General features: G+C 51.0%; 5 protein-coding genes and 3 pseudogenes across 5 annotated transcripts; 3 read left to right on the forward strand and 5 right to left on the reverse strand.

Moving 5' to 3' along the window:
• Positions 1–999: 999 nt before the first annotated feature.
• SAPIO_CDS4190 lies at positions 1,000–1,860 on the reverse strand (annotated as a pseudogene; the record flags this gene model as incomplete).
• Positions 1,861–2,575: 715 nt separating this feature from the next.
• Positions 2,576–8,077, forward strand: SAPIO_CDS4191 (uncharacterized protein; the record flags this gene model as incomplete). The annotated part of the gene is made up of 3 exons (XM_016786801.1): positions 2,576–3,294; positions 3,352–6,788; positions 7,479–8,077. 3 exons carry the CDS (start codon positions 2,576–2,578, stop codon positions 8,075–8,077), a joined length of 4,755 nt encoding a protein of 1,584 aa, XP_016643777.1.
• Positions 8,078–8,407: 330 nt separating this feature from the next.
• Positions 8,408–9,597, reverse strand: SAPIO_CDS4192 (annotated as a pseudogene; the record flags this gene model as incomplete).
• A 984-nt stretch (positions 9,598–10,581) lies between these two features.
• SAPIO_CDS4193 lies at positions 10,582–12,234 on the reverse strand (annotated as a pseudogene; the record flags this gene model as incomplete).
• A 1,469-nt stretch (positions 12,235–13,703) lies between these two features.
• On the forward strand, positions 13,704–15,514 carry SAPIO_CDS4194 (uncharacterized protein; the record flags this gene model as incomplete). Its single annotated transcript, XM_016786802.1, has 3 exons — positions 13,704–13,925; positions 14,015–15,145; positions 15,491–15,514. 3 exons carry the CDS (start codon positions 13,704–13,706, stop codon positions 15,512–15,514), a joined length of 1,377 nt encoding a protein of 458 aa, XP_016643778.1.
• Positions 15,515–15,606: 92 nt separating this feature from the next.
• On the reverse strand, positions 15,607–16,682 carry SAPIO_CDS4195 (uncharacterized protein; the record flags this gene model as incomplete). Its single annotated transcript, XM_016786803.1, has 3 exons — positions 15,607–15,721; positions 15,806–16,131; positions 16,197–16,682. 3 exons carry the CDS (start codon positions 16,680–16,682, stop codon positions 15,607–15,609), a joined length of 927 nt encoding a protein of 308 aa, XP_016643779.1.
• Positions 16,683–18,979: 2,297 nt separating this feature from the next.
• SAPIO_CDS4196 (uncharacterized protein) lies at positions 18,980–20,733 on the forward strand (the record flags this gene model as incomplete). The annotated part of the gene is made up of 5 exons (XM_016786804.1): positions 18,980–19,186; positions 19,262–19,409; positions 19,506–19,716; positions 19,778–20,133; positions 20,192–20,733. 5 exons carry the CDS (start codon positions 18,980–18,982, stop codon positions 20,731–20,733), a joined length of 1,464 nt encoding a protein of 487 aa, XP_016643780.1.
• A 124-nt stretch (positions 20,734–20,857) lies between these two features.
• SAPIO_CDS4197 (Uncharacterized protein) lies at positions 20,858–21,913 on the reverse strand (the record flags this gene model as incomplete). The annotated part of the gene is made up of 3 exons (XM_016786805.1): positions 20,858–21,199; positions 21,276–21,673; positions 21,751–21,913. The coding sequence occupies 3 exons, from the start codon at positions 21,911–21,913 to the stop codon at positions 20,858–20,860; spliced, it is 903 nt and encodes a 300-aa protein (XP_016643781.1).
• Between the last annotated feature and the right edge of the window lie 1,531 nt (positions 21,914–23,444).

The raw sequence follows: 23,444 nt of genomic DNA on the forward strand, positions 1-23,444 counted from the left end.
GCGGGTCAGTTGGTGAGTGTTGGCTCTAGTCTGCTACTTATATTGCCTGGGTATGTTCGATAAACCCTCCAGGGGTGCAATTTCTTGTTTCTGTCATAATTGCGAGGACATATATAGTGACTTCTTGGTGTGGCAACCCAGCTTCCCGGTACTCAGGGGAGGAAGGAATAGAAGAAAAGCAGCCCTTATCAAGCTATATAGAGGCCGATCGCTTTTCTTCGAGTACATAGATGTCTGGGCCCTGAAAATATAGACTTCAAAACGAGCGTTTTTGGCCGATACTCAACAACCGGCCCTAGCGTACCGGCGGTATCTTTACAGTATTGGGTCTCAATACGGCGGTATATTGATACATGATTGCGAGACGGAGAAACTCAGTTGGTGAGCAGCATAAATAATCAACATGCCTCGGTACATGTTAGAAGGTATCTTCTACTTTGGCCGTTGACATAGTGGTCTATTATATTCCGCCGCAGTTGACTAGCAATGCCTCTAAAGGGGCAAAGAAATTTCGGTGTTTAGTGTAGGTTGACAGAAAGGTCATGTTTAATGTAGGTTTCATGTCAGCGGACTAGCTGTTTAGATGCTGTCGACATAGGTAGCACGGAATTATATGTTTGCCCGATTTCCGTAGCCGTTTATAGATATTTCTACTAGAAAACCTTTTTCCCCCTAAATTGGGAAGAAATTAATACACACACACACCTTTTGCCCCTTGTTCAGCCCTCAGTTTCCATTTAATTCATGATGTTCGGATCAAATGCTTCTGAACTTGGCAGATTTGTAGTAGCTATAAATAGCAGCCTCTGAGCCAGGCCGCGCCCGGTGAACCGGGATACACGACGGCTTGTGGGGAAGGCCCCCACTATCCGTTTCGGCCCCGTTTTCAACCGACACCGTGGCTCGTGAAGTCCACCCCAGGACGTACGGAATAAAACACTCGGGAACTAACACCAGTCCTTAGGAGCGCCACCTGCACCTCGTCCTTACAGAACTAATTTAAAATGCAGTAATGTAAACTGCCCCAGACTTGGATAAGACTGGCTCCATGCCGTCCCCCAGCTCCAGGACTTCACCCGTCTCCACGTTCTGGAACTTTCCACTTCCATCCCCGGAGTTTCGGCATTGATTCGCCCTTACGTCATTGCCTCCTTGTATCTTCTCATCGGCACCGAAAAGGCCTCGGTTGGCCGGGATCTCGATCAGTTCATTGTATTTAAGCCCCCTCTGTGTGTGCGGAATGGGCAGCACCTTCATAGTGCGCCTAATCGAGATCCGGCGGTACTGGATGGCGAAGACGCGCTCGCCCTTTGCCCAGAACTCATTAAGGACGCCCGAAATCTTCTCCCTAAGCATGCCAAGATCGACGTTGGCTCCGATGGGCGCAACCACACCAGCCGCCTTGAGGGCTTCGTCCAGGGGAATGTTGACACTGGCATCAAAGTACGACGAAAGCTGAGTCTTGGACGAGATCCGGGCATCGATGCAGGATTTTATGCCCACTATCATGAGCGCGTAGGGCGTGCCACTCCGAGGATTTTTCTTGATCATGCGCAGGATGGCATCGTGGGACTGCTTGTCGATCTCGTCGAAAAATCGCCTGTGGTTCTCGAGCGTCCGAGTGATGACAGTCTTTGCTGACATCTGCTGTTCGTTTTTCTGGCCAGAGGCGAATACTCCCCGGACGGCTTGAGTCAAATGCATCTTGACCTCCGCGTTCGTCAAGCCCTCCGTGATGCTGTGGAAGTCCTCGTCTTCGACCTTCATTATCCCTTTTAGTCCTTGCTCCTTCCCTGCGACGGGCCGCCAGATGATCTCATGGAGGGGGTGCTCGAAGTCCGCAACGACGGAGCCCAACATGTTTACGACTTTTGCTTCGGAGCCCTCGGGCAAATCCGAGGGCAGCAAGATTGCCCAGGTGGGATTGGCTCTATATTCTGCCATCGACACTTTCGGACGTGGCCTTGTTTGTGCTTGTAGCCGGAGGGATGAGATGTAGTATGCCCAACACAAAATTTGGTATTAGATAAAGAGAGGCAGCTGCCCTATTTATCTCCTGATTAGCAGTTACTTGATACTGAGCAGGCAGCAGAGTCTAATCTTCGACTTTTCATGTGATGGTGGCGCGCCCTCTACCATCCCAATGACAAACTATGCGACTCTCATTCGTTATCAAGACGTCCCGTAATACGTTTGTCAGAATGATGCCAATTCGCCCCTACTACGTACACATCACACCGAGCCTCTAAGCGAACGACAGGGTCACGGCACAACAACCACATCCCAGGCATTTGCAATTCACACCTCAATAACAGTTTGTCCTAGATACCGAACAACTAAAAACCTCTGCTCCTTGGAAGACGTCAGCAATGTTGTGAGGGTTTTTTTGTCACTTCAAGTATCACCGTGGCCACGACGTTTAGGAAGACAAGTGACCTATATTCCTCTCCTCCTGCGCCTCCAAGATCGAGCAGCTGAGCAGCTCACCGTCCACCGACGTCATTGGCAGACGTGGTCCCCAAAGATGCGGTTGTAGAGTAGGGCTCATCCAATTTTCGACCTCGAGGAAGCCAAGATGGAGATCTCGATTCTCCTGCTCGGTGTCGCGCAAACTTCCTCTCCGCAGACATGGATCGTTGTGGCTGGCCTCGCCACTGGTCAGAGCCTCGGCGCATTCGTCGTCGGAGAGCCGCAAGTTTCTCTTGAAGAGAGAGACATCGTCTGGTATGTCGAAGAGTTTGCATTGAACGATCCGTATTCCGAGGGGCGAGCCGAAGAGATCCCCCAGCGCCTGGACGGTTATGCAGCTCAACTCTCGCGTCTGTTGAGACCCGCCGTCTCTCGAGCGCTGAGAGCAAGCGGAGGAGGAGTCGGCAGTCTCTCACTCAGACTGCACGTCCAGGCATTACAAGGCCACGCCAACATTCACAGCATCAAGTGGGAGTTACTGGAGAGGCAGGTGGCATGCCTCGAGCTGAATGCAAATTCTGTTTTCGTCATCCGCCAAGTGTCGCCAACCACCAGGCCGTCTTCGTCGACGGCCCAACGACCGAAGCAAAACATCCTCCTCGTTTCCGCCCGCCACGCTCTCCAAGACCCCATACCTTATCGTATAATTTCGCTTCCGGTTTGGAATATCGCCGAAGCAGCGCGCAGAGAAGAAGTGAACGTCGAGCTATACTTTTCCCGACCGGGAACTTGGGGTACTCTCAAGCGCACACTACGGGATCGCCCAATTGGCTTCTTCTCGATAGCCCACTTTGACTTACACGGCGTGCGTTTACGTGATCGAAGGTAGGCCACTGCCTAACGTATGTGATGACCATAAGGGACTAACGGAACTTTTATTAGCTTCTGTTTCCGCTTCTCACCTTCGTACTATAACGCTCAAGTTCCCGAAGACGTGCCTGTCGCTGAAGTGGCAAGAGTCCTGAGCGAGTACGGTGTCAAGGCGGTCGTGCTCAACGCTTGCAACTCCGGCAATCAGCCCGCGGATCCGATTCTGCGCAGTGCTGCGCATATTCTGGTCAGCCAAGGCATCTTCGAGGTCGTTGCCATGTCTCACTCGGTGATGAAGTCGACTGCAGTGGACTTCATGACCGCCTTCTACGAAAAGCTGTTTCTGGAGGGAAGCACCATCGCTGGCGCAGTCCAACACGGTCGCAACTACCTCAGGAACCACGCGACTAAAGAAGGGCGGTTTTCACTGCTCGTGCGAGTCCACGACGACTTCGTACCAGTGTTTTATCGGAGCGAACATAGCCCCGGTGGTTTGTTTGAGCACCATAACAACTTGCCAGGTCCGGAGATCGCGGGTCCCAGCTCTCGGAGAGGATCGGATGATAAACAGCCAAGTTCAGGTGTACAGCTGCTCGGCCGAGAAAATGACTTGCTCTCGATCGAGTCAGCGCTGTGCGAGAACGCAATAGTGAAAGTCGTAGGCGATCATGGAGTCGGGAAAACTTGCTTCGCGAATCGTCTGCTTCGCTGGTGGCGAGAGACTGGCTTCATCGACCACGCCTTCGCGATCGACTGTTCAGACTTGTCGACGTCCCTTATTGAGACACTCATCCACCAGATCAACGGTGATACCTTTCACGGAACTCGAGGGAGCCAGAAGAGGGTGCTAGTCTGCGTCGACAATTTCAACATCCGGAAAGCGGGCCAAGGATCCAATCAGCGGCTACAGTGGAAGACATTTAGGGACTACGTCACTCGTCTGAAAACACATTGTCCACGAAGTACCTGGCTTCTACTTGGCCGCTTCTCAGAGACGGCTTCCGCAGCAAATGACATCATCCCGGTTGCCGAGTATTTCCTGAAGGGTCTGAAAGAGGACGAAGCAGCGCAGCTCCTGCGACGCGGCTTTGAATGCGATGGAATGAAGCTCCCGTCTACGCGTGAATTCAACGAGCAAATGGAAGAATTCACAGACCTTCAGGACGGAAACCCCCTAGGGATGGAGCTGCTTGGATCGTTTGAACCATTCTTCGGCTCGTTCCTAGCCCTGACGCTGGCGCTGAAGTTCTGGGTCCCTCCGCTTGTCTATCTCGGTTTGGACTCTGCGTTGAAACGAGACAACTGGATGATGAGCAGTCCTTCCGCCGAACGCTCTTTGGAGTATTTGAATGAATCATCCAACACTCTCCATGAATTCAAGTGCCTCATAGACACCCTGGAACAGCGCTCCAAACTCGCACTCCAGATCGCAATGAGTTTGTCGGCTTGCCAGAGGGTCATACCGTTTGATCTTCGAGACTGGGTCACCTGGCTGTTTCAGTCCGGCGGCATGCTGTCAAATCAGTCCGAGGCTGAAGAAGCGTCGTTAGGAACGGTAGAAGCCGGGACATCATCGAAATCTCCAGAACACCCACCGGAACCCGCCGTGCGATGCGTATCTTGGGTTCTCGAGCAGTTGGTGGACTTCGGCTTCATATATCTGGCTTCACAAACACCAGGCAGCTCGGTGCCGAAGTACTATGAAGTACACCCTCTTTTACCGCACCTGCTGCGATACGAAATGGTTAAGCGTAGCAACAACCCCTCGACCGAAGTCGCATGCGTCAAGTTACACCAACTACCGTCAATGCTATGGCACCTGTACGAATTTCGGATTTCGTCGCTCATCGAGTTGACGAACGGCACGCAAGATGCATCAGGTGTTCCTGTGGAGGTTAGAAAATTTTTCGAGGCAGAACATATAAATATCTACAACGCCGTCGAGGCTTGCATTCAGCAGCCGGAGTTCGGTTACAGGACAATGAATGTGCTGGGGATCCTTCTTTCTGAGGCGGTTACGGAACTCTCCTCTATGTGGGCCAGAGCTCAGACAAGACTCCTAGACTGCGTTCTGCGCGGCCTGGAGCATTTGTATCAAATCCAGCACTACAGATCGGCTCTAGCAAGGGAGGAGACAGCAGATGCTTTGGGGCAAATCGTGGTCCTGGTCTGGTGGCGAGGGAATACTCTTTTAGCGGCGGCTGAATACGCGGCGGCGCACGAGAATGCGAAACGAGCGCTGCTGATGCTCGAGGATCTGATGCCATCGGTGTTGGATCGACGTAACTTGGGAGCGCTATCATTCTCGTTGCGATGTCAAGCCGCCTTCGTCGCTTCCTCGTCGGGGTTGACAGACGCCCTGCTCCAACTCCTCTCTGAGGGCCGCCCTGCCGGACTGGAGAAGAACGTCGCCTATATTTGGGCTGCGTCGCGGTACTTGATCCAAACTCGCTATCTGATGTCTGAAGGGGAGGCTGCAGGGGGCCCAGATGCTGTTTCTTTCAAATATCTCGCTAAGCTTTATGCGCACGCATTTCGAGGTTCAGAACTCACTGGTGTTGAGTTCCCGAATCATCAGGACGTACTGAGAGATCTGGAGGACCCAAGTCTTGACGAAGAATGCTGGTCCACGAAGCTCAGACCAGCAATTGCCTCCGCTTTCGTTAAAGTCGGACGCTGTTTTCTGTTCGAAGCTGCCAGCAGCCTTCTTAGGGAAGCCGAAATGCTCAAGACAGACAAAAGGCAGCATCGAGAATCCTTGCAAATCGCTCTCCAGGTGGCGAGACGGACGCACGACCTAAAGGCCGAAGCATCCAGTCTCGACGAACTCTTCACCCTCGCAGCAGGTGAAGACGTGAGAGCTGCCATGAGAATCCATGAAGAGCTAGTTAATCTCGAGCAAGACCTGGAAGCAGCGGGCCAGGACTGGCGGGGAACGGGAGCGGCTGAGCGGAATTGCAGCATTGGAACTTTGCTGATAAGACCGACAGATTCTGGTCCAGTTAGTGGACACTTATATTCCGAGGCTCGCCCTTATTTCGAGCGCGGCATCCAAGGGACTTATGAGGCCATGAATGGCACTAAAGCCAAGATGAAGGATCTCCGCATGCTGTACAGAGGGTACATGGGTCTGAGTCGGTGCGGCCGCAGCGCGGGCGACCGCGCTGAGTACGTTTCGAACACTGTCCGCGCCATACAGGTAGATCTGTTCCTGAGCGAACATGGGGTGAGCGCCGAATGGGGCGACGGTGCGGCCATGAGATGGGTGCTAGAGGAGTTCCATCAGAGCGTCCAAACACATACCATCCCAGACTTCATCATCCAGGTGGCGGCCGGCGTCATATGGGACGCTGCTGAGGTCTTGCATTTCTTGATCCAATGCCAGATGCATGCGAAGACTTTACTGGAGGGAAACTCGAGGGCAGCATTGGAAGAAACCCAGCGCCTCTTCTTTGGACCAAGTCAGGTCGACGAAACGCGGCTAAAATACTGGCGGCACGGTCAGCAGGGTGAGTGGACACTCGAGGCGCCGAAACTCAGAAAGTCATTTGCTGCCATGTCATATCTCTGGATCGTCTCGGTGGCAGCATTCGGAGCTTTTTGGGTGTGGAAAAGAAGGGAATAATCAGAGTCTAGTGGTCGAGGTGTGCCGCCAATTGCCGCCAATAGGTGGAGGATGAGAAATAGTGGATTTTGAGATTCGAGATCCGTTGGTTTATATGCGCTGACGTAAGCTAAAACGCAAGTGCTAATTGGATGGTTCGGCGGTCGAAAACACGTGGACGGGACGAGAGACGCGTGCACCAAATCAGTGCAGGCAAGATTCTGCTTGGCCGGTGTAGGTTGGTTGGGTTAGGTTAGTTAACCACTCCACCCCAGCAGTGATCTCTCCTCCCTTCTCCAGGTACAACCCTTCGAATTCAACATGCTGCGACAAAGAATTGCCCCTTTGTCACACCGCATCCTGCCAAACAGGGTCGGAGCATGGCCCCTAATCCCCGGCCACGTCCTTGCATCGAGTGCCGAGAAGTTCTCTATTTGCACCAAAGTGTATCCACCCTTGGACGCCCAGCATGGTTCGTTCATGCCCATATACGATGCGCCTGGAATCGATGACTGCACCTTACTTACTGAGCATTCATTAGGCCGTTTTTCGCAATTGGCGGCAACGAAAAGAACCCTGCGTTTAATGCCACTAGGCGGTTCCGTGACATACGGTGTTGGGTCTTCCGATGGCAATGGATACCGACAATTCCTCGGCGACATGCTTCTCGCAGATGGCTACCAAGTCCGATTTGTCGGCTCGCGTAGGTCAGGCTCCATGAGCAATGGCGATAACGAGGGGTGGCGAGGGTACAGACTTGACCAGATTGAGACCAAAGCGAGGAGATGCGTCGCAACACTGCTCCCCAAAGTCTTCACAATCAACGCCGGATCTAACGATTGCATCCAAGACTTCCAACTAGAGGGTTTTGGGTTACGTATGGGCAGCATGCTCGAGTATTTCTGGCAGACATCTCCCGCCTCGACCGTTATTCTGTCAACTCTACTCGTGAACGCAGATAAGGACGTCAACTCGCGAGTCTTGCGCATAAACGACCAGCTCCGCGAATTGGCTCAGTCGAAGGCGGCAGAACAGAAGAGGATAGTTCTTGCCGACATGAATAGCCCTGAGGGACCTCAACTTGGGGATCTGGTTGACGGCACGCACCCTGATGACAAAGGGTACAAGAAGATGGCCGCTATATGGTTCAATGCGATCCGGCAGGCCCGCAATCAAGATTTTCTTAAGGCGTAGTATAGAATACGAAACTTGAGTTCCCTATTCGTGTTGTATCATACTGATTCAAAAGGACGGCTGCAGTTTGCTAGCGGCGTTAGTGTGTAGGCTGAACTTCGTGTCGACCTTCAAGGTAGGTATCAATTCATTACCCATAACGTGACGGTTAGCAGCCCTCACTTGGTCTGTCTGTATCATCCACACCAACCATACATATTTACCGTTTTGACGCGAGTAGAAACGCCATGATAAGGTTTAAGTTGCCGTGACTAGACTACAATTTAGTTGCCCATCCAGAGGCCCGAGATCAGATACCAATCCTTCATCCAACCGACAAATTGTGGAGGATTAGGTGCTGTACCTGAACGCCTTGGCCCTAGCATCAGTCACGCCCGAATCGATCGATACACCTGTAGCCATGCCCATGCCTTGTTCCCCTGCCATATACTCGAGTATTCCCTCGGCCGCCTTAGCATCTCTCTTTGCGTTCTCCCTGCGAATAAAGAGCAAGTAGACGAGATAGGAAGTGATCAAGGCAATCCAGCTAGCGATACTAAGAAAGCAAACCTTGGTGTATCTGGGAAAGTCATCGAGTCATCTTCTGTCCACGCCTGAGGACTCACAATGCAGCCGACGTAATAGGCAATGAAGAAGCCTGCGCTAACCGCGCTCTTCTTGGTATTGCCTTTAACATTACTTGCCATCAGCGAAGCTGTGCTCGATATCAAGGAAGAGCAACAGGCAGCCAGTCAAGTCGTCGCAACGATACCGCATGCGCCATCTTCAACAGGCAGAGCCACAAGAACGACTGAGCCAACAAGTGACACGCATGAAAGTCCGATCGCCGTGTAAATGCGGGTGCCAGGGCAGAACCTTGGCAACCTTGGCCCAAGCGCGGATATCCAAACAGTGACAAAGTTGATTGCACCACCGGAGAGCCCGACAACCATGGACTAGTACATGGAGTAACCGAACCCGTTAATGGCCATGGCCGAGACCTACTTGAGTTAGTGTACGCGTTTGTAAAAAATATGGAAGACGTGAGCCTTGAGAATAGGAGTCGTGAGGGTGATGCAAAGAGCCATAAAGAAGTACAGCCAGGTCGAGGGAGAAGCCAACGCCTCCCATAGTTGAGCCTTGTTGAACTCTTCTCTGTCTCGTTTAGCGCGGTCGATGGCAAGACGCTGAGCTGCAATCTGTCGCTCGCGCTCGTTTAGGAACCAAGCCGTAGTTGTGTCTCGCGGCATGAGAGCCAGGAAAGCGAAGCCACATGCGCAGGTTAGGCCACCAAAGATCAAGAAGATTACGCACTAGTTCTCCAGAGCGAGATCAGCGTAGCCTACGGCGTACATGAGCGACGCGTCCACAATCTGGCTGATCCCGTTCACAGAAACCCAGGTAGCAACTTGCATTGGGTGCTCCCTCCCCCTGTACCAGTTGGAGGTGGTGATGATGAAGGCGGGAGACACGCAGGCTTCGGCGAACCCAAGAAAGAACCGTGTTGCCGTGATGCCCGGGAAGCTGTGGCTTGCGGCCATGGCCATCTCGACACCACCCTAGATAACGATGGTTATTCCCACAAATAATACAAGCCGGAGGCGACTGAGGATGGAGGCAGCCGGGTATTCAGAGCATAGCTGGCTAAAGTAGAAGAGGGAAACAACCTAGAAATACTCGAGGCCAGAAAGATGGAGGTTGTCGCGGAGGCCGAAGATAGTGGCATAGTTAATAGCGCCCTTGTCAAGATCTATAGATAGGGTCAGTTTCAGAGGGTTACGCAGATGGTAACAAGAAACTTACACCAGAAGAAATACATAGCGGCAAGCCGAGGCATAATAACCTAGTCAAGTTTACAAAGGACTTTATACTCCTCTTCTAGGTTAATATTGTCAAAGACAATAACTACATTATCTTACTACTTTTTATTATTTTTAATCTAGATAGCAAGTTCCTTATAATAATTATCCTTAGCTAAGTTAAGTTTTATATATAATAGCTATTTCTAGAAGATGTATTGGATAGTAGGCAGTATTATAAAGGCGGGGTTGGGAGGCTCGGGGGGACACAGCGTATATATAGATACAATAACCTCGCTCTGAATATTAAGCTAGAAGGTAACGGTGAGATCAAGAACGCTATATCCCCTATTCCGAATTACACAGCCAGGTACTGGCATAGTCCCATAGTTGGGGGTGTAAAAATACTTCCAACTAAAATCCTACCGAGGCATACAACAAGGAATACCGCCACGCCGGAGTCAATGAGCATAGAACAACCACAACCCAAACGTATCCAAGAACTCGGACCGACAAGCCTGCAGTGCTTCTCCTTGTTCCTGAACCTCCCCACAGACTCGGCGAGACAGTTTCGGCTAAAGAAACAGCATAATCAGAAAGGAAAAATCGAAATTCTACCACATTGCCCCCTCCGATTAACATCCAATTCGCCGCAGCGTGGAAGGTAGCGGACAGACAGAAGATCCAGAATGCCCGGATTGTCTTGCGGAACCTTTGCCGTTAGTTCTAAAGCAGGTAATCCCCCGAGAACCAGTATGCCGGAAAAGCCATGGCCAAGAGTCCAATTGCATTTCCAGGTCTAATCCCCGTCGCCGCACCAGAATCTGGATCATGTCCAGTGGGCGCAGGATCCCCGATATTCCCTCGACACTCCCAGTTCTCTGCATCATTCACGCTCCCTTGGCCATTGTACTCGAGTGCTAGAGGATATCGACATAGATTTCGCGTCATTTGTTGGCCCGTTCCCGCTTTCGAAGCCGCCAGCGACTCTGGAGCCACGCCCTCTTCAACCCAGGCAATCAGAGCATCCAAAGCCCCAATAGGTTCTGGGCCCGCTCCGCCACCGCAGTGCACGACACCAGGCGCTGAGAACACGCGGTAGAATTCACCAACAGACTGCATGCCACCCATAACTTCGGCGACAGCGGCATAGTAGTGGAAGGTGCCATTTGGGGGGATAAGAGGGTCGGCGAGACCGTGCCAGGTGATGATTTTCCCTCCACCGGTCTTGAATGAGCTTAAATCGGGGTTGGTGGTCTCTAGGCTTCCAGCCAGTTCCTTTGACTTGGCAAGGAGCCCCGGAATATCCTCGTAATTTAATGACTTGAAATCGAAAGATGAATCCCGTTCAATAAACTCTCGAAACCAAAGAGCCGGCAAGCTCGGTGGCTCGTTGCCTGCGAGACTAGCGACTTGGGCACCGGGCATGAAACCGTACCATAAGAACTCGCCATCCGGGGAGAGAGGACCTTGCAGGATTTTGCCGTAGGTAGTAGCATGGCGCGTCGAAATGGTTTCCTGAGTGCCATTGCACTCGACGGAGCCGCCAACTAGAGTTTGGGGATCAAAGCCACACCGGCCCGGGTTAGAGACGAGGCTATCAGAGGCTCCATCTTCACTGTCACATGCGCTGACGGTCGCGTTGACAAAATAGTCCATGACGCATGGCGGGGGTACCTCACCCTCGGCGTTCGCAACGACAAAGGGCCAGAGGCCAGAGAGAAGAAACTCGCTCCAGTAAAGGGCCGGCGCGACGGCCAGAATGCCATCAAAGTCGTCGGGGAACTTTTGCGCCGCTTTCATGCCCTGTCGACCACCTGTCGAGCAGCCATTCATGTACGAGAAGCTTGGTGGACGACCGTAGAAATCCGACGTCACAGTCTTGCCAAAGACAGCCATTTCGTGGACTGAGAGCTCTGCGAAGTTGGTAAAGACCTGGTTTAACTGACTTCCGGAGAAGAAAACATCCGCGGTAATGTTCTGAGGGACACCGGCGTCGGTAGTAGCGACAGCAAAGCCTTTCTCTACTGCCGCCATCATGGACTCGGAGAACATGCCGGCTTTGAATCCGATGCCTCCGGTACCTTGGAATCGGCCATTCCAATCCTCTAGCGGCAACCATACTTGTACTATAACGTCATCTCCCTCGGAGCCATGAGTTATCCGAGCCGTGACATTGCAGAAGTTTAGTGTCCCGGGGACTTGCCCTAAAGAGCTTGGGACAAGAGAGAGCACTCCACGACGTTCCGTGGCCTCGAATGAGGTGATTGTGACATTGGCGATATCGGGGGCAGTCAGAGATGCGCAGGTGCTAGAACTAATATTATTCGCCCATACCACAGCGGCTGTGGCGAGAAGGAGGTGGAAAAGGTTCTTCATCACAAACAATAAGACCGACTCAAACGACGAGAATCGAAGGCCAGTGGGCCAAAGTCAATGAATAGAACGAATGCAAGTGAGCACGGAAATGGTGGGACTCGGGATGGTGGAAGGGGAGATATCAGGGTTACATGTAACCTTGCCCAGAACTATGTGGAAAGGAGTGGCCTTGCCGTACGAGGCCAAGAAGCCAAGAAGCCAAGAATAGCCACCCCATTCCGCTCTCTTAGGCACCGGCTTTAACCGCGGGATTCTCACCAACAGGCTACCGGTGCAGGGGACCACATATGTGACCAGGGCATAATCTGATCGGTTCGGGCCTTGGCTTTAATTACACTTGGGTGGTATTATTGGGAGAACTGAAGCCTCAAAACGCCACGAAATAAATCCACTCCAAAGTCAAGGGTATGTGAAAAGTATGAAATAAAACAACTTGAGAACCGAGTGTCATGTTAAAAAGGGGAACTTCTCTTTTGTTCCTTGAACTCGAGCGTGGCAGTTTCATTTCCAAAAGTCGTCCTACCTTAACAGCGCCAACCTCGACTTTTTCTCCCCCTCCAACGTGCCTCGAAAAAATCTACAATTTCCAGATGGTTCATTTCCAAGCTGAGGATGGCCGATATCGGTTCGTCACTTTCGTGAGAGCTCGGGCAATACGAAGAGCCCCTGGCTCCAATGATCCGAGGGATGCGTCTCTCACCGCGCTATCCCAATTACGGCCCGGCAAGGATCACTCTCACGGATGCGCATGCAAGTACGAAGTACTTCGTACCTATTAAATGATGGTTCGTCTTATCTTATCAATCAATCTCGACGAGTTGGTGCTTTGTGTGGAGCGGATACGCTCCGTCCCTACACACCGTTCAGTAACCTAGACGGCAAGTCCTCGAGTCGCCTCCTCTCTTGTCCGGCCGTTAGAGTTGTGATCAGTACTTCTTACCCACCGGAAAGAGCCCGCGTCTGACCGAAGTAATGAACCGGTAACATGTGGCGTCATAGTAGGACCAATCAATCCCTGATTTTTGTATTCACTTGATGGCTGGGTTGCAGCTCATTCATAGGATACCGCGGCTTGGCATGTCTTGCCTGGGCTAGCACATTGGCCAGTCCTATGAATCTAATGCCAGAAAAAGAATGCAATCCTCACAGTTGGCATTGGGCTGAGTGCAGTGGCTTGAATCCCACGTGATCACTTAAAGCAGAGTCCTGCCATAACTGCACAACGTCGACGGTGGATGGACATGCTTGGCTTACCGGCACAGAGCCCGCCAAGAGTTCGGACAGGGCAGCTGTGAGAGTTGGGTTATAAAGCGTGGTAATTTCTTTCCTGTTCGGACGCTCAAGAATGTCGTGACAAGTATCCCTCACCACATCTGCTCCCAATGCCCCCAAGATTCTCAAGATTCCCAATAATACCAAAAATCACAAATTTCTCGTATCTCCTTTCCCTAGTGCCTCAGACCATCGCAATGCTACTCAGATCCAAGAGGACAGCGGTACCTCTCCGATTTGACTCGGACACGGTGGTCCCTATGCACTTTTGGGATGACGTGTATGTGAATCGGGACTTCACCTTATGCTGGACTCTCCGCTTCACTCAAGTGTTGGACCCAGACAAAGTTCACCACGCGCTAGTCCGGCTCTTGGGCATTGGGGACTGGAGGAAGTTGGGAGCACGGATCCGTTTGAATGTAAGAGAGTTGAGACTACCTTGCCATCGTTCCCAGTGTTCGTTTGGTAACAGGCTTCCACTAACGTCAATGTTGCTCCCCATAACCAGAAACAGACACGCAAACTCGAACTCCACGTCCCTGCAGAATACACAAAAGATCGCCCAGCCGTCGCATATAGCCACGTCAGCCATGATGTAGATATCGCGGAACATCCTCTCGCATCCAAATTCCCTACGTGTACATCCTCCACCCTCCCCTACATACATGACGGCCCTGCCAGCTTTCGCCAACTAGGTGCTAGGCCTGATGCCCCCCAAAAGCTGGCCGACTACCTCAGCTCCGACGAACCATCGCTTTCGCTACATATTGTCTCCTTTAGAGACGCGACATTGGTATCCCTCAACTGGTCTCATACCCTTGCTGACGCTATGGGCTGCCGCGAACTCATTGCAGCATGGTGCCTTGTGCTTGCCGGCAAAGAGGACCAGGTCCCACAATTGAAGGGCTTTCAGGAGGACCCTTTAGCCTCATTTGGTGCCTCTCGTCCAGGAGAACCATACTTACTGGCAGACAAGGAACTCAAGGGGTTCAGGGGCCTCACATTCAACATCCGTTATATCGCTAGTCTTCTCTTTGGCCCCAAAGCCCTTTCCAAGACCATCTGCGTCCCGGAAGCATTCATCGCGTCTCTTCGAAGCAGAGCACAGGAAGAGCTCACGGCCGGGTTGAACGAAGGTGCAATTGACAAGACACAAGATGGGAAGTTGCCACTATTAAGCGACAATGACATCCTTGTTGCGTGGCTTAGCAGACTCTTCCTTAGCAGCTGCTCAAAGCGTTACGTCATGATCAAAAACATTTTCGAGGTACGCACGCGCCTTGGCGAGCTCTTCGACCCTAACGCTGCCTATGTCCAAAACACATATCTAGGCGCTTTCGTAATCTCCAGACGGAAGCACTTCATGAGCAAACCTCTCGGACACGCCGCTGCTGAAGTTCGGAAGGCCGTATCCGAGCAGACAACGACCAAGCAGGCACATGGCCAGGCATATCTCATGCACCAGTCCATTAAAAAGTACGGAAACATACTCCTCTTTGGCGAGCCAAGCAGCGACTTCTTAGCGTTCACGAACTGGAGCAGGGCGCGATTTTATGACGAGATTGATTTCTCACCGGCCGTTGCAGGCGTGGAGGATAGAGATGAAAAGGGCCCCACCATTAGCGCAACATCGGGGAAGGTAGGGTACATGCATTGTGACATGAGGGGGCTCGGAAATCGGGGTTTGCTCTTAATCATGGGGAAAGACACTCGAGGGGATTACTGGATCAGTGGGTATTTTCCAGCGAAGGTATGGCGGAGCGTGGAGAAATCTTTTGCAGTGTTGTAGGTCACACCAACCGCAATTCATAAAATTCGGGAGGAAGACATAAAGTAATTTAAACCATACATGCTTGTCTAAAGAAAAGTTGAATATTGTATACCACGAGCATGATGCTCGGCGACTGTTCCCAAGAATCAAAGCATTAATTCGACAAAGGGAAACTAGTTTAACAACAGCATGGGAAGTACCGCTATATGACAGAGCCCTCTAGAAAGACAACAATAAGGGAACATATCTAGGGGAGTTTCTCGCAGATCAATAAACTGCTTAACGTCCAGGACCAACAACGGGTCGTAATCACGAAGTACCCGTAACTACTAGGTACGGGGCTCTTCCCATTTGTGGTAGTCGGGGAAGTACTTGTCGTGTATTCGCTGTGCGTACTCGGTGACAGTGGGGAAAGCTCGAATTATCTCTCGCGACTCCGGCCCGCTACTTTCATTAGCAACCTCGTGCTTCCACCACGCAAGGGGCGACCCATTGATCACCAAGAGGATATAGATTCATCAGACTTACGCAGTGCAAATCAACACCGAAACCACGAATCCAAACAGAGTTGCATCCGCCTCCGTCGGGCCATCTCCCCCAAGCGCCCAGAAAGGCTCGCCATTGTCCTTGACGGCGCTTTTCGAGGCCCGAAGGAGGCCGTCTATGGTCTGCCAGATCTCAGTTTTGAACCGCTTCACCTCTTGACCATTGAAACGACCGGTCCCTTGCCCGTGAAGCATGGCAGTGTGCTTTCTATAGGCTAGAATGCCCACCACAACACGGATGGGATAAGGGATGCTCCAAAGGGCGTGGTCACGCATTGTGTAGTAGTTGTCAACCCAGCGTTCTCTTGTCTATCATAATAGTATCTCACACATGTCAGTTCATTCTCTTTTGATAAACCACGTAGGGTAGGGACCAGGGAGGCACAGTGGGGAGGGAACTGCAGAGAGGAGCAAAAACGGACATGGTAGAAATAGAGCTTGTCTTCTAGTAGCGCCCGTAGCGCCATATCGTGACACTTTGTTTCAGGTGACAGCCTCTCATTGATATCTGGGAGCAGTCCTGGCGCCGTAAGCGCCTTGATGATGAGTGCAGAGTCACCCAGGCTCGCTATGTGCGAGCCGTCATCGCCAGTGCGAATGGCCCATTCGGAACTCTTGATCTCGCCACCGGAGTCAACAAAAGACGAGATATCCTGTCCCCGGAGCTCGATGTAGGGAATCTTTCCTTTCGGGGCCGCCAGAGGAGAACCAGAGTCGGTTGTATACTTGACTCCGGCGAACCGAAGTCGGGCCTCCAGCTTAATCACGAACGGAGACCAGACGTGATTTCCGGAGTCAGCCCAACCCCGAAAAAGTGTGATATCGGGCACTTCTGTTGTTGTTTTCCTCACCTCCGGCATCGTGGACATTCAATATGTCCTCACAGGCAAAAACAAAATTTGAAATGGGAGAAAGAAGGTGCTTTACAAAGACATTGGCTCGACTCTTGTGCACAGAGAGAAGAGTTTCTCACAGGTTTCAGTGGTTAGCAGGGATATTTAATCCACACCTTTGGCCAACATGATAGGCTGACTAATATTTAGGTCGGTGAATCAACTGCCCGATTGCCCGGCTCAGCTCGGAGGATTCCTATTAACGAAGCCGACGGTGGGAGCGTCACCAAATCTCTCTCCTGTAAACTACGATCTGGTATCTTAGAGTCTGATATCTTGTTAGCTAGACTATTGCATTATACTCGTGGGAGGGAAATATCCACCAAATTGATCCTCGAAACGTCCATAGTCATTGAGGTTTAACCTCACAGCGCCCAATTATCAAAATAAAATTCGAGGGCCTCAGATACTAATTACTCCAAGCTCATGTGGTATATGCCAACCCCAAGGAGACATCGGGCCACGCCACCGAGAACCTTTTCGGGGTCCTGCAAGTTCCAACAACACTTGGATTTTTAGGCTTCACCGCGAAATAAGCAGATCCAGGGCTGAGCGACATGTCACACAGCGAATGTGGGTAAAGGATGTATATATATATATCTTATGCAGGCCTGCCTAGGGAGTATTCACTTTGGCTGTAGTAAGCATAGCCACAAACGCAGCGGCTGTGGGAAACTTGCGCTCGAAGGACTCAGGCAAAGCAGGAGCCCCTGTTGAATGGCGGAGGTGTACCTCGGTATTATCCGTCAATGGGGTCCGATTTGTCGAAATATACTCTCTGCCACCGAATCTCTTCCGCATCTGGCTGCGAGCCTATCGTGCCGTATCCCAGCGTCCAGAGCTTCATCTAAGAATGCTAGATGACGAGGACAGCAGCAGTATGGAGCGATCCTCTCTACCTAATTGCAGCGGGATGCAAAAACAGTTCACAAAAATTCAGATGGCAATGGAGATGAGAAGATCGGAGAATGTGAGCGGGTTTTCGTGGAGTTCTTTGGCAGGGATCTTTACATTTTTTTTTTTTTTTTCGAACCTTTTCAACTTGTGGCTTTTACTCCATTTAAGAATGCGCACCCACCGGGATCCTTTAGTTTAGAGACCTGAGCTTCAGCACTATGATGCCCAGAGCGGGTCGCACTAATACCGAAAATACGGAAAATTGAGCTCTGGGAGTTACCGAAAGCAGGTGGCTCATCGGGAAACCTCACTGTCCCTCGTCTTGAGCGCCTTTGCGGAAACCAAGCCCGAAGAGGAATTTGGCAGGGGACCCGAAACTTTAACTTTCATAAAGCAGAAGTGCCAAGATTAATGATACTTTGCAATTGTTACACGGAATTTTAGGAGCAAACGTACCTGCGTCAACGTTTTGGCGCTTGGAAATAGTTCTAAAACCTCTGAAACATTTTATCGAGCGTGGGGCAGAGAAACTAACAGTACAGTGGACTGATAACAAATTAGGTTAACCACACCAATCCTTCTAGTTTCTTGCATGTATTTCTGATTGGTGCGTCGAACTCCCAGGCGGCGAAGTTCCGGTCGACACCCCCCCAGGTCGTTGTTAATGAACGGTACCCTTAATGAATCCTCCCTGGCGTTGGGTCATGGAGGAGGGCCTCGTGAAATATGGTATTCTTACGAAGCAGCTTGTGGTCGAGGACGGTCTGAACTTCTTCTTTCAACCAAATGCGTGCGGCTGTGGTCGAGGGGCAGACGATCTACTCCATATTGGGAGAAATATTGATGCGCATCAGTCTGGGGAACTAGTCCATTATTGGATTGGGAAAAGCTTAGTTTCGAACCCCTGGTCGGTGTGTACAAATGAGAGTTCTGGACAATTTCCCAAAGCGCGTTTCACGATGCAGGACACCCTCGACCAGCTGAAAACGCAATTTACCTAAATCACATGGACAAAGGGATTTGGTACTGGCTAATCTTGTCTTGATACTGAGCACTCCTCCCGATATCTGTGGCCAATTGATCCCATCCAGGTATATGGACCATCCACCAGGGTGGCAGTACTTCGTCGTGCCCAACCAAGGTGGTTCACGTCGTCTGCTGATTTTCCCTATTGGGATGAGGAGGTAATTTTGTGATTGGAAAGGGCACCCTTATTTGAGAGAGGCCGTCCCTTTCCCCATCAGTCTGGACATTCCGTCCTATTTGTCTTTCATTCCCCCTCATATCCGAACCTACTTGTGAGCATTAACCGCCCAAGGTCGAGTCACAGTCGAAGTTGAATCCTCTCAATCAACAAAGTACCAAACATGTCTGATGCCGGAGATGTCGCGCCCGTGGTTGTTTCCGTCACCAATGGAGATGAGGGCCATGGAGGTGACGACGGACAGACAGTACCGGTGCGAAAGAGAAGCACAGCTCGATCGATAGAGCGAGGAGTTGCCTCTCCGAAATTAACTCCCGATGCAAATCCTTTGATTCGGCGGGCAACAAGTTTGGATCTCGACGATTATTTTGTAAGCTGGTTGAATGCAAAGCGTCCCACGATCACATTACACGTTGAATGCACTGACACCTTCGCGCTCATCTAGAAAGGACCTCGTGACATCGATAGGCATTCGAAATGGCCCTTGTTCTTAAGAGTTCACGGCAGCATCTTGCCCAAGATGATCGTGCCTTTGCTGTGGGTTGGCGGCTGGGCGACTTGCATCACCTTGATCTCCAAATATGTACACGATTGTGAGTATTTCCGAATCACATCCAGGACCATTTAAAACGAGTGGCGCTGGTTGGCTAAGATGTGCTAATACGGTCCTTGCCTTTCTCTTTCGACAGTAAGCGTCAGCTCCGTTCTCCTCACCATCACCGGTTTCGTCGTTGGTCTCGGCTTGTCCTTCCGAGGCTCGACAGCCTACGAAAGATATTCGGAGGGGCGCAAGTACTGGGCGCAAGTCATGTTGGCGTCACAAAATCTCGGAAGGATATTCTGGGTGCATTCCAAGGAAAAAGACCCCGAGAAAAGGAAACTGCACATGTTGCATGTAATGTCGGTGCTCTGAAAAGATTGTGCACGATCTCCAGGAATACGAGCTGACATCTTTCCGCAGGACTGCTTCAAATCTCGTCGTCGCATTTGCCATCTCGTTGAAGCACAAGCTTCGTTTCCAACCTTACACCGGATACGAGGACCTCAGCCACTTAGTTTCCCACTTACATACCTTTGCCGGCGAGGCAACCAAGAAAGACCCTTCCAAATCAATCATTCCTAAGAAGACTTGGTTCAAAGAGATGGGGGAATACCTCGGCCTATCGTTTGCGGCAAGCAATCCCCGCAAGACATTAAAGAAGGCGGATGCTCCGCTTGGGAACTTGCCGCTTGAAATACTCAACTACCTCGGCGCGTATCTTGACAAGCTGATCGCCGAAGGGAAACTGTCCGTGTCGATCCAGCAAACTATTGCCTGTAAGTACTTCGGGACAGCTTCAGACCTCATCGGAACCTGCTGACGTCGAGGGTCCAGTTAACAACCTTGCCTCGCTGAATGATGCTCTCACCGGAACCGAGCGAGTCCTATCGACCCCTCTACCAATCGCCTATACCATCGCCTTCAGCCAAATCACCTGGGTCTATGTTATGCTCTTACCCTTCCAACTCTATGCCACCTTGGAATGGGTGACAATTCCTGCAACCATTGCCGCATCCTATATCATTCTAGGCCTGCTTTTTATTGGTCGTGAAATCGAAAACCCCTTCGGCGAGGACGTGAATGACTTACCCTTGGAGTCATATTGCGAGCAGGTTGCCAATAACCTCGATATAATCGCAGCACAGTCGATAGAGCTTGAGAATCTGCTTTCCCACGTCGAGAGCCATGAAAATAGAGTCTTATTCCCGACGAGCTCAGCACCATTCACCAGCTGGACTCAACGGAGTGAGGAGAGCCTAAAAGATGCGATCAGGGGCAAGCCGCTAGCTACCTTCGAGTCCAAGACCCATCATCAGAGTTTTGATGAAAAGCGGGAGCGAAAAGAGGAGCTCAAAGTTGGAGAGCACGCAGTTTGAGAGACAGATTGGCGTTTTGATAGTGTCCGGGATCAATTGATATTATTCCATTCTATCAGGATGTTCGAGCAAATATTTAATAGAATCGTCTCCGTGGCTCCCCATCTCATTATCTGTCTGGATTTTACGGCGCCGGACTGTACAGCTGTTGCCCGTTCTTCTTGAACCCACTGATTACTGACTGCCCGTCACTCGACACCACCCAATCGGCAAAGTCTTGTGCTTCCTGGCCATTTACTGCCTTGGCCCCAACTAGTAGATGGGCCGGATTCAAGAGGTCATCGTGTGCGTCATCCGTGGCCATCTTATACACTGTGGTCTGGTTGGCCAGCTCGGGGTCAAGGGATAGGAGCGTACCGCGGTCGGAGATGGTATATTCGTCCAGGAGAATCGCCGCAGTGAGGGCCTGGATGGGAAAGGAAATATACTGATGATACCAGGTCGAGTATGCCGTCGCCCACGGCACCTGAACGGCCGAAACGCGTCAGTCAGGAGAGGATTACACTAGAATAGAACGAGCGCCCAATAATAATACGACGAACCTGTCCGATGCGAGCCCAGAGCTCCGATTCCTTGATATTCGTAGCGGACTTGTCGTATCGGCTCAGAAACCTTACGGTGCCATTATTTGCGGGGTCCTCGGCAGCTTCATGAAGCTGGGAAAATATATCCGTAATATTCAATGACCCATCGATGTTGGCGGGATTGGACATGGGTCCGACCAAGAGGAAATGATCGCGGAAGGCGTAATAGGCTGGGTCTTTAGCGATGCCTTGCTTGATGGCAATTTCTTCGGCTGCGATATTGTAAGTTATCCCAACATCGACTGCGCCGGTCTCGAGGTTCTGAATCGTATATGTCGTGTCGCTCTTGTACCAGGCGACCCGGAAAGGACTCTTGCCCTTCCCAGTGCTAAACTTGATGAACGCTTGGGCAAGCTCTAGACTAACAATCAGTTTGCCATTCCAAACCCTGGGCCGGCCATTTTGGTAAAAAGAATCGTCATCATGAACACACCTTTGACCAGACCGCTTTGCCCTGCGCCTCCGGTGCCAATGTTCAAGAGGACAGGTGCGTTCTTGTTGGTCCCGTCGTCGTACACCTCGGCCGGCGTCTCCGCAAAGCACAACACGGCAAGGAGAACCGTAAGGAAGAGCGAGTATATGCTGCGAGCCGCCATTTGGTATTATTAATATTATTAGCGTATTGAGAGCCAAAGTGCAGAAAATGGATGATCAGATCTCGCCCAGGACGAGAAATCGACTGCTTTAAGTACTCCTAAGCCGGAGATGCTTATGCACGCGGCATCGCTTCACAAGACGGACATCCGAGAATTCCATCATGTCCATAGAGTAAGACCGTCGGACTTGGTTTCTTGAGAAGCTGCCTGGATTGAAGAATTGACGTCGATCCTCCGATGAGGAATCGCGGTGACCGCATTTCGGCCCGATAATTAGCTGGAAGACTTAGACGCTAAGTCCGGATCCATGTCTTTCAGAACAGATCTTTCTGATTTAGAAGCGCCACGCCCTGTTAGAGTCCAACCAGAATAACCCAAATATGAGCATTTCAGCCCAGCTCAAACGTCAGCTCGGAAATAGCTTAATATTATATGGCTCAAATTAGTCGCTCGATTGTAGATCCGGCCTCAACTGCTGTCTCGCCTACTAACGACGCAAGCCACAGGACACCCGTGGCAGTCTCGGTCGAAACATGGCAAAATCACTTAGCTGGACACTGATGGCCACGAAAGGACGACTTCCCAAGTACGAAGTAGGCTTGGGGGCCGTAAGAAATCGCCGGCGGTTTATTGTATTTCTTCACATCGTGTCGTGAAAGTAGGTCGACCGGAGTGGGTTTGATGTTGCGTCTTGAGGATTACGCTCGAAGCCAGCCAACGCCTCATGTACAGGTGTCTCGGAGGAAAAATGGACAGTGGCAGCGAGCTGGCTGAAACGACCGCAGCCACTTACCGACGTCGAATTAAAACATTAACGACGCGTCTGCAAAATGTAATCAGATTAAGTATAAGAAGGCTATTTCTGTGATACTCAGGGACAAATCGAAGACCAACACGTCCTCGGTCTCCAGAAAATTGGGATAAATCACCGTGTTATGATTTAAGACAAGGAAGCCGGATCTGCCTTTCTGGATGGGCTTGGTGGTGAGAAGCCATGTTCTGGTCGAAATTTGATTCCCATTTTCACGAGGACGATTAGCCCGAGTTGAGAAAGGAGGAAAAACATGCGAAGCAGGATGACTGGAGCTGGGATAATCGAAATAATTACGAGCCGAAAAAAAAAAAAAAAAAAAAAAAAAAGAGTTGCTATTTGTGAGATTCGAATGCACACTTCTTTCGAGATGAGAATCTGTCAGGTTGCGTCCCACCCCTTTCATTGCGCCCCAACCCCGCAGCCAGCTGGCGTCAAAGCTTCAGTCGAGTTTGGAAGCTAAACTCAATCGTACATAGTTAGCGGAGAACTGGTGGGGATCATCGACTGTGCGCACTTATCTTCATCAACGAGAGGACGTAGGAGATATCTGTCGTCATCTGCCCTGGTCATGGTGGGAATTAGGATAGCCAGGAACGCTTTCCGTTAAATAATATTTAGATAAATTCAAAAATTTTCTCTTATAAGTCAACAACCTCAAGTCATTATTGAGAAAACATTGAACCACAGCTTCATCTTTTCAGTTTATCAGCTGTCCCC

This window comes from Scedosporium apiospermum, assembly GCF_000732125.1.
Source record: "Scedosporium apiospermum strain IHEM 14462 chromosome Unknown SEQ_SAPIO_0090, whole genome shotgun sequence".
In the NCBI taxonomy this organism is placed as follows: Eukaryota; Fungi; Ascomycota; class Sordariomycetes; order Microascales; family Microascaceae; genus Scedosporium; species Scedosporium apiospermum.